This window comes from Nomascus leucogenys, chromosome 3, assembly GCF_006542625.1.
Source record: "Nomascus leucogenys isolate Asia chromosome 3, Asia_NLE_v1, whole genome shotgun sequence".
Taxonomy (NCBI): domain Eukaryota; kingdom Metazoa; phylum Chordata; class Mammalia; order Primates; family Hylobatidae; genus Nomascus; species Nomascus leucogenys.
The window spans coordinates 140,434,350-140,447,535 of NC_044383.1; the positions used below are offsets into that span (position 1 = coordinate 140,434,350).

The 13,186-nt window shown below is 40.7% G+C and overlaps 1 protein-coding gene across 2 annotated transcripts in view; it reads right to left on the reverse strand.

The window, feature by feature from the left end:
- CNKSR3 (CNKSR family member 3) overlaps nt 1-13,186 on the reverse strand; it is a 102,878-nt gene that overhangs the window by 19,695 nt on the left and 69,997 nt on the right. For both annotated transcript variants that reach the window (XM_003255497.4, XM_030809861.1), the window contains exons 5-7: nt 5,713-5,754; nt 2,737-2,856; nt 386-445 (exon numbers count right to left, since the gene is read on the reverse strand). In XM_003255497.4, coding sequence (XP_003255545.1) covers nt 386-445; nt 2,737-2,856; nt 5,713-5,754 — 222 coding nt within the window. The remainder of the gene's footprint in view (nt 1-385; nt 446-2,736; nt 2,857-5,712; nt 5,755-13,186) is intronic.

Below are 13,186 nucleotides of genomic sequence, written 5' to 3' on the forward strand. Positions count from 1 at the left end.
AAATTCCATTAAATCAAAAAAATTGTAATTTATACACATGGCCACCAATCCCAGTTCTTATAAGAGTGATTCTCAAAAACAAAAAGATCATTGCTTTTGTATTTATGGCTTAACACTTCCAGGATGCAAAAGGAATAATTAACACAAGGGTTGGGGTAAAAACTGGGCAAGGCATATGAACAAGAGCAATAAAGGACAATTTAAATAATAAATTGACAACAGCTGGTGACAAGCAGTACTCTATCAACAGAAATAAACAAAGCAGGTACCCATGCTCTCACAATAATCCAACAGCATGCACACATTTAAATTCAAAGTATAGAGACTATGGAGCAAATTTGTGTAAACACACAACAGCTTTTACACTTAATGAATATACACTTACATTTTCTGTGGTTCCAGTAATCACGTGTAAACCATCATAGGTTGATTTGATGTACATGCCCTGGAGTAAATCACAACTAGATTAACTCATTACTCCAACGTTTAGAGACATAGCCCCAAGTGAGGCTTAAACTTATAAAACATTAACAACAGTCCCTTCAGAACAATACTCATTTTTCAGCCTCCTGAAACATCGAGAAACAAGATCCAAAGGGTGGTGAAGGGGAGCTAAGCAAACTGAAATACTGGTGAAAGAAATAAAACATGTGATCTCTTTGATACTATAATCTAGTGTACCAGGCACACAGAATTATGCCACAACTCCGAGGATGTGGGCGTTTTCTTAGACCTACAGAATGAGTGAATGAGTGAGGCACTTCAGACAACAACTGTTCTATTATGTTGATGATGAGACACAATCTTGCTAAGTTGCCTAGACTGGAGTGTAGTGATGCAAACACAGCTCACTGTAACCTTGAACTCCTGGGCTCAAGTGATCCTCTCATCTCAGCCTCCCCAAGTAGCCAGGACTACAGGTGTGTGCCACCACACCCAGCTAATTATTTTATTTTTTTAATAGAGAAAGGATCTCGCTATGTTACCCGGGCTGGTTTCAAACTCCTGGGCTCAAGTGATCCTCCCACCTCGGCCTCCCAAAGTGCTGGGATTGTAGGTGTAAGCCACAACACCCAGCCAAAGAACAGTTCTTTCTTGACCATTTCTTTGTCTAGGGACACAATATATTCATTTAAATTTGGTAACAGAAATAACCTCAGAGTGACTATTAAAGCTACTAATAATCCAGACAAAGATATATGAACAAAGATTGTTAAATAACAAAGCATAGGTAGCAAATTAGTAACAGACACCCCTCCTTTTAAGGGAAATGTAAAGATGAATGAATATTCTCTCTCCTAAGAGGCCTGAGAGGCAAACTCAGAGGCAAATACCTCACTGAGTAATACACCGAATGTATCATTGAGGAATTATTTCTGCAGTTGGACTCATCACATGTAAATTTTTTTTAATTAAACTGTTACAGGATGGGGAAAGAGAGCAAAAAGTAGACCAGGCAAAAAGTAGTTGCTCACCCTGGTATCTATGCTGTAATAATGTGGACCCTCCTCAGAAATTATGCTGCACCCAGTCTGCTCATCAACCTACGCTAATATATGATCAGAGTCCCATCAAACACCAGCGCCTTCAGGTTCTCCTGATTCCTCTCCTATCCTGTTACTTTCACTCGAAGATTATATCAGCTTCTTCTCTACACACAGTACTCCCCCTCCCAGGGCACTGCTTGTATAACTTTACCATCTGAAATGACAACTCCATTTCTGCCTACTCAGGGCATTTATCTGCTTAAATATTTGACTATAAACCTACCTCCACAGGAAGTCCTCCCTGTTTAAACTTAATCTGATATAACCCATCATTTGCTTTGAAGCCAAGCAGTACCAATATGCAAATTTCTGCTAAGAATGTGGGCCTGTCAACAATTGGTTGATTTTTGTTTTTTTCTATGTAAGAGCAGAGACTGCCTTAATAGCTCCCGACAGCTACCTATACATTAGCTACTTCTCCCCCTCCCCCTTCTCCTCCCCCTCCTTCTCCTCAACTGATGTCATCAATACCAGCAACAGTAGCTGCAGCCACATTAATACACACGAACTATGTGCTTGGTGCCTGGCACTTGGCATTCATAATCTAACACAATACTTTCAACAACCCTATGAGGAAACTGACATGTAAAGAGGTTATGTCCCTCAAGAGCCGTGATTTAAACCCAGCTCTCTCTGACTCAAAGCCTCTAAGCTAACTAATGGGCTTCACAGCTTCTTCACGAAGATTTCAGCAAATTAATCCCATAAGATGCAAGCTAGGTACTAGGAGATCACTTGTATGTAGTCCCACAGCCTGTTATGATATAGCTTATCTATTACTTATGAAATATTTCTAAACCCTTCTTAAGAATCACTGCCTTCAGCCAGTCTCTTCTCACATTCATCCTAAGTGCTAATACTTTCAGAGCAGATGTTGTTTTTGTACCCAGAAACTATCTTTCCTTTGTGTAAATGTTTTATATTTCCTTGCATTGCTAAGTCCTAAAAATAAAGTGTTATCTTCAAAATACGAGTATACAGTTTTTAAATTGTATTTATTTTTATACTTTGAAGATAGAAAACATATCAACAGGATTCAAGATAGCACATTCCTAACTACATAATGGAAGGCGGTCTAACTTAATTCTACTTTTCAGAATTATAGTGAAAGCAATAAGGAATTTTTTTTAAATCTAGTAAATGATGATGTATGTTATCTGAAAATAAAACAAGTGTTATTAGAACTTACCAAGCCTTCTCCAGGTTTAATGTTTGGTAAGTGAACTTCCTCCAGACATGCACACTGGCTCATCACAGGATCTGTGGTAGATCGGATTGTTTTGTCACAGATGCCATTTAAAACCTTGACCTAGAATTGGAGAAGCAAATAGGAAAGTTGAATCATTAACCAAGTTTATCTCAAGCTGATTTTTAGAGAAATGCATTTCACCTATCATCTTTAGTTCTGGTTGGCAATCATTTTGATAATTCTGCTCAATGAATGCATGGCATTTACACTCCATGTTTACCATCTGTGGGAACAGTGCCACTATTTCAGCTTTGTTTAGAAAAGGCAGCTTTTATATTAGCTCCTTTGTGACCACTGAAGAGCACAGGCGAGGAAAAAATCCGCTTTCAGCAATGAAGTGGAATCATCTCTCCCCGGCCACCTACCTGACTTTTCAATGATTGCTCACAGTCTCTGAACACCAAATATTGACAAGGTAAAAAAAAAAAAAAAAAATTGTTTTGAGCCTAAACCATTTTTTTAATGGACTTTACTTTTTTGAGCTGTTTCAGGTTTATAAAAAAAAGTTGAGCAAAAAGTCCACTGAGTTCCCATATATCCCCTCCACCACCACCCTCCATTCCCAGCTTCCTCTATTATTAACATCTTGTACTAGTGTGGTGCATTTGTTACAAATGATGAACTAGGCCGGGCACAGTGGCTCATGCCTGTAATCCTAGCACTTTGGGAGGCTGAGGTGGGTGGATTACCTAAAGTCAGGAGTTCAAGACCAGCCTGACCAATATGGCAAAACCCCATCTCTACTAAAAATACAAAAATTAGATGGGCATGGTGGCGGGTGCCTGTAACCCCAGCTACTCGGGAGGCTGCAGAATTGCTTGAACCTCAGAGGCGGAGGTTGCAGTGAGCCGAGTTGCACCACTGCACTCTAGCCTGGGTAATCGAGCAAGACTCGGTCAAAAAAATAAAAAACCCCCCACCAAAAACAAATTATGAACTAATATTGAGACATTATTACCAACTAACATCTATAATTTATATTAGGGTTCACTTTTTGTGGTGTACATTCTATGAGTTCTGACAAATGCCTAATGTCACGTATCCATCATTACAGTATCATATAGGATAGTTTCAATGTCCTAAATATCCCCTGTATGCAACCTAATTATCCACCACCCCATCCCTCACCATGAACCCCTGGCAAACATAGATCTTTTTATTGTCTCTGTGGTTTTGATTTTCTAGAAAAGTCAAACAGTCAGAATTATGCAGCATGTAGCCTTTTCAGACTGCCTTATTTCAATTAACAACATGCTTGTAAGTTTCCTCCATATCTTTTCATGACTTGATAGCTTATTTCTTTCTTATTGCTGAATAATATTCTATTTTATAGATGTACAACAGTTTGTTTATCCATTCATCTACTGAGAGACATTAAGGTTGCTTCCAACTTTTTTGGCAATTTTGAGTAAAGCTGCTATAAACAACCTGTGCACATTTTTTGATGTAAATTTTCAACTCCTTTGGGTAAATATCTAGGAGCACAACTGTTGGATCATATGGTAAGAATGTATTTAGTTTTGTAAGAAACTTCCAAATTGTCCTCCAAACTGCCTGCACCATTTTGCATTTCTACCAGCAATTAACGAGCGTTCCTGTGGCTCCACATCCTCAGCAGCATTTGGTGTTGTCAGTGTTTCATATTTTAGCCTATATAATAGGCATATAGTGGTATCTCATTGTTGTTTTAATTTACAATTCCCTAACACAAATGACATTGAACATCTTTTCACAGGCTTATTTGCCATTTGTATGTATTCTTTGGTGAAGTACCTGTTCAGATCTTTTGCCTCCTTTTTAATTGGGTTGTTTGTCTTATTCTTGTTTTTTGTATACTTTGTTCTTGTTCTTTGTATATTTTGGATACAAGTCCTTTATCTGATAGGTGTTTTGAAAATATATTCTCCCAGTCTGTGGCTTGTCTTTTCATTCTCTTAACAGTGCATTTCACATAGCAGTTTTTAATTTTAATGAAGTCTACATTATCAATTTTTCTTTCATGAATTACGCTTTTGGTGTTTTATCTGAAAACTCATTGCAAAACTGACAGTCACCCAAATTTTCTCCTATGTTATCTTTTAGACAGTTTATAGTTTTGCATTTTACATTTAAGTCTATCATCTTTTTAGTGATCGCTCACATTCTTTGAATGCCAAACACTGACAAGGTAAAACTAAAGAGACAATGAGAGGATCCCTATTAAGTGGTCTCCTTGTAGAAGTCACAGTGGCTACGTGTGGTATTTCCCCAATCAGACTCATCTAACCTTTCAAAATTAAACAACCAAAGAAATCAGGATATTCCAAAGAGTGATTTTTCTTTCCAAGGGGGAGAATCCAAGAAGTGATACTTTTTACATTCTTCCAATTTGTTTGGCCTCCCTATTTATGGAAAATATATTTATAGCAGTTTCATTGCTAAATTCCTCAACATCAGTAGGAGGAAGGCCTTATCAAAAGAGCACAGGCTGGCTTATGTCAAAAGGAGGAAGTGATGATGAATAGTTACAAAATGCTCCTTAAACAGTTACAGCACATCCCCCCTCCATCATAAGGTTTTTGCCAAGAATTTTTTTCTTATATCAAAATGGTCCTAAAGTGAAATTTGTACATCAGTTCAATCCTGACTAGCAGGCTAGCTAGCAATGTATATATAACTGTATCCTGATAAAATGTTAGAAAAAAATAATAATAAAACAGAGACTCAATGTAGTTAATTTAAGCACAGAAATTTTCACAGTAGTTGGTCTTGTTAAATAACTTTTATGCTTTCCCACCTAAATTTAAAAACTCATGTCCCAAAGGCCAATATTTCAAAGTATCGCCTGAAGTAATTAGCCACAGTGCATTTATTTAATGTGATTCCCACTGCCTTTGGAAAAGGAATTTTACAATAACTTTTAGAATGTATACTTACCACAGTTAAAACTTTATCCTCCATTTCCGCTACACAGCAATCCTAAAGAAAGGGATGGAGAAAATGAACACTAAGTACAAGAGTTAAAAACGTTCAGAATTGTTGGCTTAGCTTTCTAGATATTTTCTGCAGCTCAAGACAGTCCCTGACACACCCCTTAGCCTGCACAGTCCTGCGGGACTGGGATGGGAATGAGAGGGCAGAGTGGGAACAGAGCTGACGTTTGCACCTTCTGGAGGTCCCGCTCTCCCTGACCTAAGGAGTTCTCATCCAAGGAACCCATTTGGCCAATTACTTAATTTGAAAACTTACAAAAATAATTGAACTGAAATCCACCTACTCTCCAGACTGTCCAGAGAGTAGTAAGTCAGAAGTCCAAGTTAAGAAACCTGACGATGGCTCCCAATGTGCCCCCAAGGACAGATAGCAGTGGGCCAACAAGCTGGCAGTCTTTAGCTCTGGGCCTGCCTATAAGAATAGCTTTCAAATAAGGGCGTGAGTAAACTCAGCCACAAAAGTTTATTTTAAGCACCACTGAGATTAAATCAGGTATTTCAGTCCTTGATAGATGAAAAGGGTTCAACAAAACATTCATTAACACACTGCCAAAAAAGTGGTCTTGAGGTATGCTATTGATGACATGAAATAAAGGGCTGGAATGCAAAGCATTATTTATTCAGCTTAAGAACAAAAGGCTTGGAACACTGTATGAACTGGGTTAGCTGATTATAGGAATCACCATTGTCCTGTCTAAAAGCTGCCAAAGTGAAATTGCCAATGTGAAACTTTCACAGCTAACCTTCTAGAACTCATCTGTAGCAAAGGATTTCAACCTATACTGCAGAATGCATACAGAAAAAAAATCAATACAACTAGATGCTATAGAGTTTATTCAGCACTATTAACTATAATCCCAAGTTAGGACAATCTTAAAGATAATGCTAATTCTTTTATGTACATGAAAAAATGTTAATCAACTGTGTTGGAATTCTCAGGTGAAGATTTTTCACTTCAATCAAAAAGTCATTTTTAGGTCATTTTTTACTACTTCTGAAGGAGGAAGATGCCTACCAGTTTCTACTCTATATGATTTAATAATCAGACTTTTATTGTCTTCTTACATTTGTTTAAAATTTTTTCTACTAGATAAATATGTAGGAAGCAATAATAATGACTGCTCCTAAAATTTATACTGACTCTCAGGAAAAGAGCAGCCTAGGGAGAAAAGACTTAAAAAAAATAAATTTAGAAATGTATTTTCACATGTGTGAATTTGATATTATCTTAAATTACAGGAGCGACTTCTGTAAATAGGAATAATTATAGCTCCAAATGTGCTTTTCCAATTCTATCTTGTAGATAAAACTAAATTGTCAACTACCATTATGGCTCATCCCCTATTAATACTGTCTGGCAGACTTGTTAAACACATTTCAACCTTAGAAACACAGTATACATATGTGATCGTGTGCTAGAAATAAAACTAATACTTTGACAAATTTCTTTTTTTTTTTTTTTTTTAGACAAGGTCTCTGTCGCCCAAGTGGGAATGCAATGGTGCAATCTCAGCTCACTGGCAGCCTTGACCTCCTGGGCTCAAGTGATCCTCCCGCCTCAGCCTCCCAAGCAACTGGGACCACAGGTGCACGCCACCACGCCTGGCTAATTTTTGTATTCTTTGTAGAGACGGGGTTTCACCATGTTGCCCAGGCTGATCTGGAATTCCTAGACTCAAGCCATCCACCCGCCTCAGCCTCCCAAAATGCTAGGATTACAGGCATTGGTAACCACACCCGGCCCACAAATCTCTAAATTAATACAAGCACTGTCACTTCAGGGAGACCATCACCTAGAGGCAGAGAGCAACTCTCAATACACCAGAGCCCAAGAACAAGGTAGACTTGTGACCGCATGGTTCCTACAACTGGATTCCTTGAGGGATCCAAGAGGCCACCAAGAATATCGGTTCCCTGCGGTGGTGACTGCGGTGGTGAGGGAGCCAGCAGCACAAGGAGCTTCCCACCTCCCAAATTGTTCCAGTTGGCGTGTGAAAGGACTCCCTCTCACCTCCCGCCACTGTGAACGTGGTTCCCACACCCAGTCCTGCCGAGAGGAAGCAGCTGCAGGCATGACTTCACATTGTTTTTTGGCATGAAGGCAATGGAATGGAAAAATGAGTGCTGAAACCAAGTCACTGACCCTCACAGGCTGGACAGTGAGCTGAGCTTCTCACAGCCCTGGGTCACCTGGCAGCAGAGGCCCAGCCTGGGTGGCTCTCAGCACCACCCTGCCTCTCCTCCTATTCTGCCTTCTCAGGAACTGAGCAGCCTTGTGCAGTAGGTTTAACTTCTCTGAGCCTTAGTTTCCTTCTTTCTAAAATGGGGTTATAACAAAGCCTACCTCTGAGATCTGCTGAGAATTCGGTGTGATGACATATGGCAAGCGTGGATGCACACCTGCTGAGAATTCAGTGTGATGACATGCGGCAAGCGTGGATGCACACCTGCTGAGAATTCAGTGTGATGACATGCGGCAAGCGTGGATGCACACCTGCTGAGAATTCAGTGTGATGACATGCGGCAAGCGTGGATGCACACCTGCTGAGAATTCAGTGTGATGACATGTGGCAAGCGTGGATGCACACCTGCTGAGAATTCAGTGTGATGACATGCGGCAAGCGTGGATGCACACCTGCTGAGATTTCGGTTGATGGCACGCATCAAGCGTGGATGCACACCTGCTGAGAATTCGGTTGATGGCACGCATCAAGCGTGGATGCACACCTGCTGAGAATTCGTTGATGGCACGCATCAAGCGTGGATGCACACCTGCTGAGAATTCGGTTGATGGCATGCATCAAGCGTGGATGCACACCTGCTGAGAATTCGGTTGATGGCATGCATCAAGCGTGGATGCGCACCTGCTGAGAATTCGGTTGATGGCATGCATCAAGCGTGGATGCACACCTGCTGAGAATTCGGTGTGATGACATGTGTCAAGTGTTGATATACACCTGAGACACAGCACTCAGCAGCAGTCTTTTCCTCTTCTGCTTCCATGGCTTGCTTTCTTTGCGTGTATGTGACACAGGGTCTCGCTCTGTCACCCAGGCTGCAGTGCAGTGGCATGAACATGGCTCACTGCAGCCTCCGCTTCCCAAGCTCAAGCAATCCTCCCACCTCAGCCTCCCAAGTAGCTGGGACTACAGGCACACACCACCATGCTTGGCTAACTTTTTAATTTTTTTTTTTAATATAGAGGTCTCACTATATTGCTTAGGCAGGTCTCAAGCAATCCCCCCGACTTGGCCTCCCAAAGTGCTGGGATTAAAGGCCTGAGCCATTGAGCCTGGCAGGCTTGTTTTCTTTCCATTCGGTTTTCTCAGGGACAAATATTGCTCATTTTCCTAATTCTTTTTGTTGTTGTCGTTAAGATAGTATCTTGTTATGTTGCCCAAGCTGGTCTCAAACTCCTGGGCTCAAGAGATCTTCCCATCTCAGCCTCTAGTAGCTGGGCCTCCAGGTGTGCACCACCACACCTGGCATCATTTTCCTATTTCTTTCCAGACTGAAACCCAGCACCTGCCAGTGCCATTGTGTCTCTCTTGCCGTCTCTATTTCAGTTTTCACGGCATTACGACATGAGGAGACTACACTGGAAATACAGATCTCAATCCCTTCCCACCTTGGGGTCCTTCATCTCAAATTACAGCCTCAACACTGAACGGGAAGATCTATCCTTGTACTTGGTGTAGGACTACAGCTGAAGAAATGTTAAGAAATGAAGAAATTTCTTAAAAGAAATGTGCGGTTTCCTTGCAGGAGAAAAGCAGCAGCAATATGTATCCTTCAAATTAGAGGACTCATAAATTATTATTGGAAGGAAGGATGCAGAGATGGATGGAAGGAAGGATGTCACCACAAGAAGAAGAAGGCGGCACGGCAAGATGTAGAAGAGAGACGGGACAAGCAATGTCTCTTCACAGACAGGGACACCAAGAATAAAGACAGAACATGTTCTTTGTCACTGGGAAGAGATACAACTTTTATTCCTCCAGTTCCCCAGTTAAAAGGAATAAATGGCAAAGACAGATGTCTTCCCAAAGAGTCAACAGATCTTCTGTCAAGCAGCTGCAAGAGAATGGGAAGTACCCTGGCACGTTCGATCTTGTTGCTACCATCACAACACACATGGGGAAAGCCACACTCAACTCATTCATCAAGTTTGCAATTTGTAATTTGTGTGTACCTGAGCGCACACATCACCATTTGCCAAAGCACCTATGTTTGTGTTGTTGTTTGTGTTGTTGTTGGTGTTGTTGTTGTTGTTTTGAGATGGAGTTTTGCTCTTTCACCCAGGCTGGAGTGAAGTGGCACGATCTTGGCTCACTGTAACCTCCGCCTCCCAGGTTCAAGTGATTCTCCTGCCTCAGCCTCCCAAGTAGCTGGGATAGATAGGTGCCCGCCACCATGCCCTGGGTAATTTTTGTATTTTTAGTACAGATGGGGTTTCGCCATGTTTGCCAGACTAGTCTCGAACTCCTGACCTCAGGTGATCTACCTGCCCTGGCCTCCCAAAGTTCAGGGATTATAGGTGTGAGCCACCACGCCCAGCTATGTTCTTCAATTACTACAGAACATGTGCTTGTCAATAGCACATGTCAAGAAACATATTTTTCAATCTAAGTTCAGAAAATGATATCCTGATATATATTTACATATCAGTCTTACTCCTTGAAAACTGTTCAAATTTAAAATAAAAAAAATACCAGAGAATAAGGGCAGTATATTTGTCCAGTTCTTCTCTTTAAACTATCAAATTTGATTCCAGAAAACAAGTACAAGGCAAGATTTTTGTATTTCCTACCACAGTCTACTCCTTCTGAAGCAGGCACTGTGCTTTTCACATGTTGTATCTCCATCTCCTGACCGCGTGATCCGCCCGCCTCGGCCTCTCAAAGTTCTGGGATTACAGGCATGAGCCACCACACCCGGCCCACATGTTATATCTCATTTAATCTTCATAACAATCTTTTGGAGCAGGTATTATTTTTTAAGTATTTTATATTATTTATCTGTATCTAATTTTACACAAATGTGGTCATATACATGATTTTTGTAAATAAAAAATTTTTGTTCTCTTTTTTTGTCTTGGCTTCTACATTCCCTCCCTATCTCTCCGTCTGCCAGAGTAAACACAACTTTTTCTCCAAATTATCCACTGTATTTACATATTACTTTGTATACAAGTTTGTATAGGATGTATGTTTTATACACACACACACACACACACACACACACACACACGTATTTTAGGTATGTATGGTAACCATTTATCTTCATACCACACTTTTTTTTTTTGCCTTTTTCCTTTTTTAACTCAACATTAACTTGTAGAAATCCCACCAAATTATCTGGTAAGGTAAATATTTGTATTCCCATTTTGCAAATGAGAAAATTGAGGTTCAAAAATTGTAAGTGACTTGTCCAAGGCCCCAGGGCTAATTAATGGTAGAGGTAGGATTTGAACCTATAGCTGTCTCTCTGTGAAGAATATGCTCTTAACCACTAGACTAACCTCCCTCCGTGAGCACCACAGGAAAAAGAGAAACAGAAAATGAACGCGGAAACAAACAAAACTAATACCTCTTGTGTCCCTTGAGTTCTGATAAAAGTCAAATTCTCAGCAGCCTATCTTTCCAAAGCATTATTTCATTCATATAACACACATTTTAAAAATCACCATTCATCATGTCCCAGGCATTCTTAGGCCCCGATAAGCCGGGCAGGCGCAATGAAGACGCTCACAGGTACCCTTCTGATGTGACCAGATCAGGACGTGTACTTCCTATGGGAAGATTTTTTTTTTTTAATCATCAGTTCATAATGATCAACCCCTCTCTACAATTACCAGGAAAAGTAGCACTTGAGATGATGCATTAAGCCCATCCCATCAGACAAGCACAGACTTCTCCTGGCTGAATTACTCAGGTGTCACCTCCTCAAGGAGGCGACTCTAGACACGTATCTCAAACTGTACTCCCCTCACTCCTTCCTGTGCGCCTTCCCTCCCTAGCATTGCTCTGCCTTTATATAATCACATATATTCATATATAAAAGTTTCCTTATCTATCCATTTTCTCTCTCCCAGAGGCTGTATGCTCCAGAAGGTCAGGGACTTTTTATCTGTTTATTCACTCTGGTATCCCAGGGCAGCAGACACAGAGTACGTGCTAAATAAAAATGTATTGAAAGAAGTGTCCAAATACCTTGGAAGCCAACATCAACTTGCTTAGGCAGAAGTTCACCCCGTGAAACAAACATGACCCCCTCTGCCTTCGCTTTCATCCCTTTCTCTCCTTTCCCTACATTGCAGTGGGGACAGCCTGAATCAGCCACACAGTTGAGGACCCTTCACAATAAAACACAAATGTACCAACAAGCAAAACTTTCCCATTTGCTAATCACAATATTTAACTCTTTCATTTAATTGATTGCTAGTAAACTCTGTTAAAAATCAAAACAGGGCCAGGTGCAGTGGCTTACGCCTGTAATCTCAGTGCTTTGGGAGGTAGAGGTAGGAGAATTACTTGAGGCCAGGAGTTTGAGACCAGCCTGGGCAACATAGCAAGACCCTGTCTCTACAAAAAAATTAAAAATTAACTGGGCATGGTAGCATGCACCTGTAGTCCCAGCTATCCAGGAGGCTAAAGTGGAAGGATTGCTTGAGCAAGGAGGTCGAGGCTGCGGTGAGTCACGATTACACCCCTGCACTTCAACATAAGCAACAGTGAGACCCTGTCTCTTAAAAATAAAACAAAATCAAAATATGAGGAAAATATTATGGGAAGAGGGAAGCAAGGGAGAAAAAGGACACTCAAGGTAGGTATCAGGGAAACGCCTTTAACCACAGATGCCATGCCTTCATGGCTGTACGACTAATGCATCGCAACTGGTATCAGACTCTTTTTTGTCAAAATTACTTTATGCATCATAAAAAAGGGCAAAAACTCAGAAGCTACTTTAGTTGCTCTGAGCACCTTTCTAAGATCATGACCTCAAAAATCCATATGCCTTGAGAACAATGGCTGCTCAGGACTAGAGCAAACAACTGCCACGTGCAGAGACGAAGTTCACAATTCACATTCCAGAAACAACCAGAAAACGCATGGCTTTTCAGAATTGCATCTCTGTTATGGCATGGTCGGACAGAAGGGAGGATGTTCTTTATGTTTTGCCAAATCAGCAGTAGAAACAAATGTGGAAACAGAATTTTAGAACCAATTGGGACGTGAAAAAACAACAAGCTCTTCCTTACATTTCATAGCCTCAATTCAATTCAAAAATATTTTATAAGCATCTGCTGCATGCCAAGTAACAGGACAGAAGGTAGTCCTAAGAGCTGATGGTCCAAGAAGAAATTTTTTTTAAAGTTAAGATCACAGAAGCTCAATCAGTTGCAGACTGGCTAATAT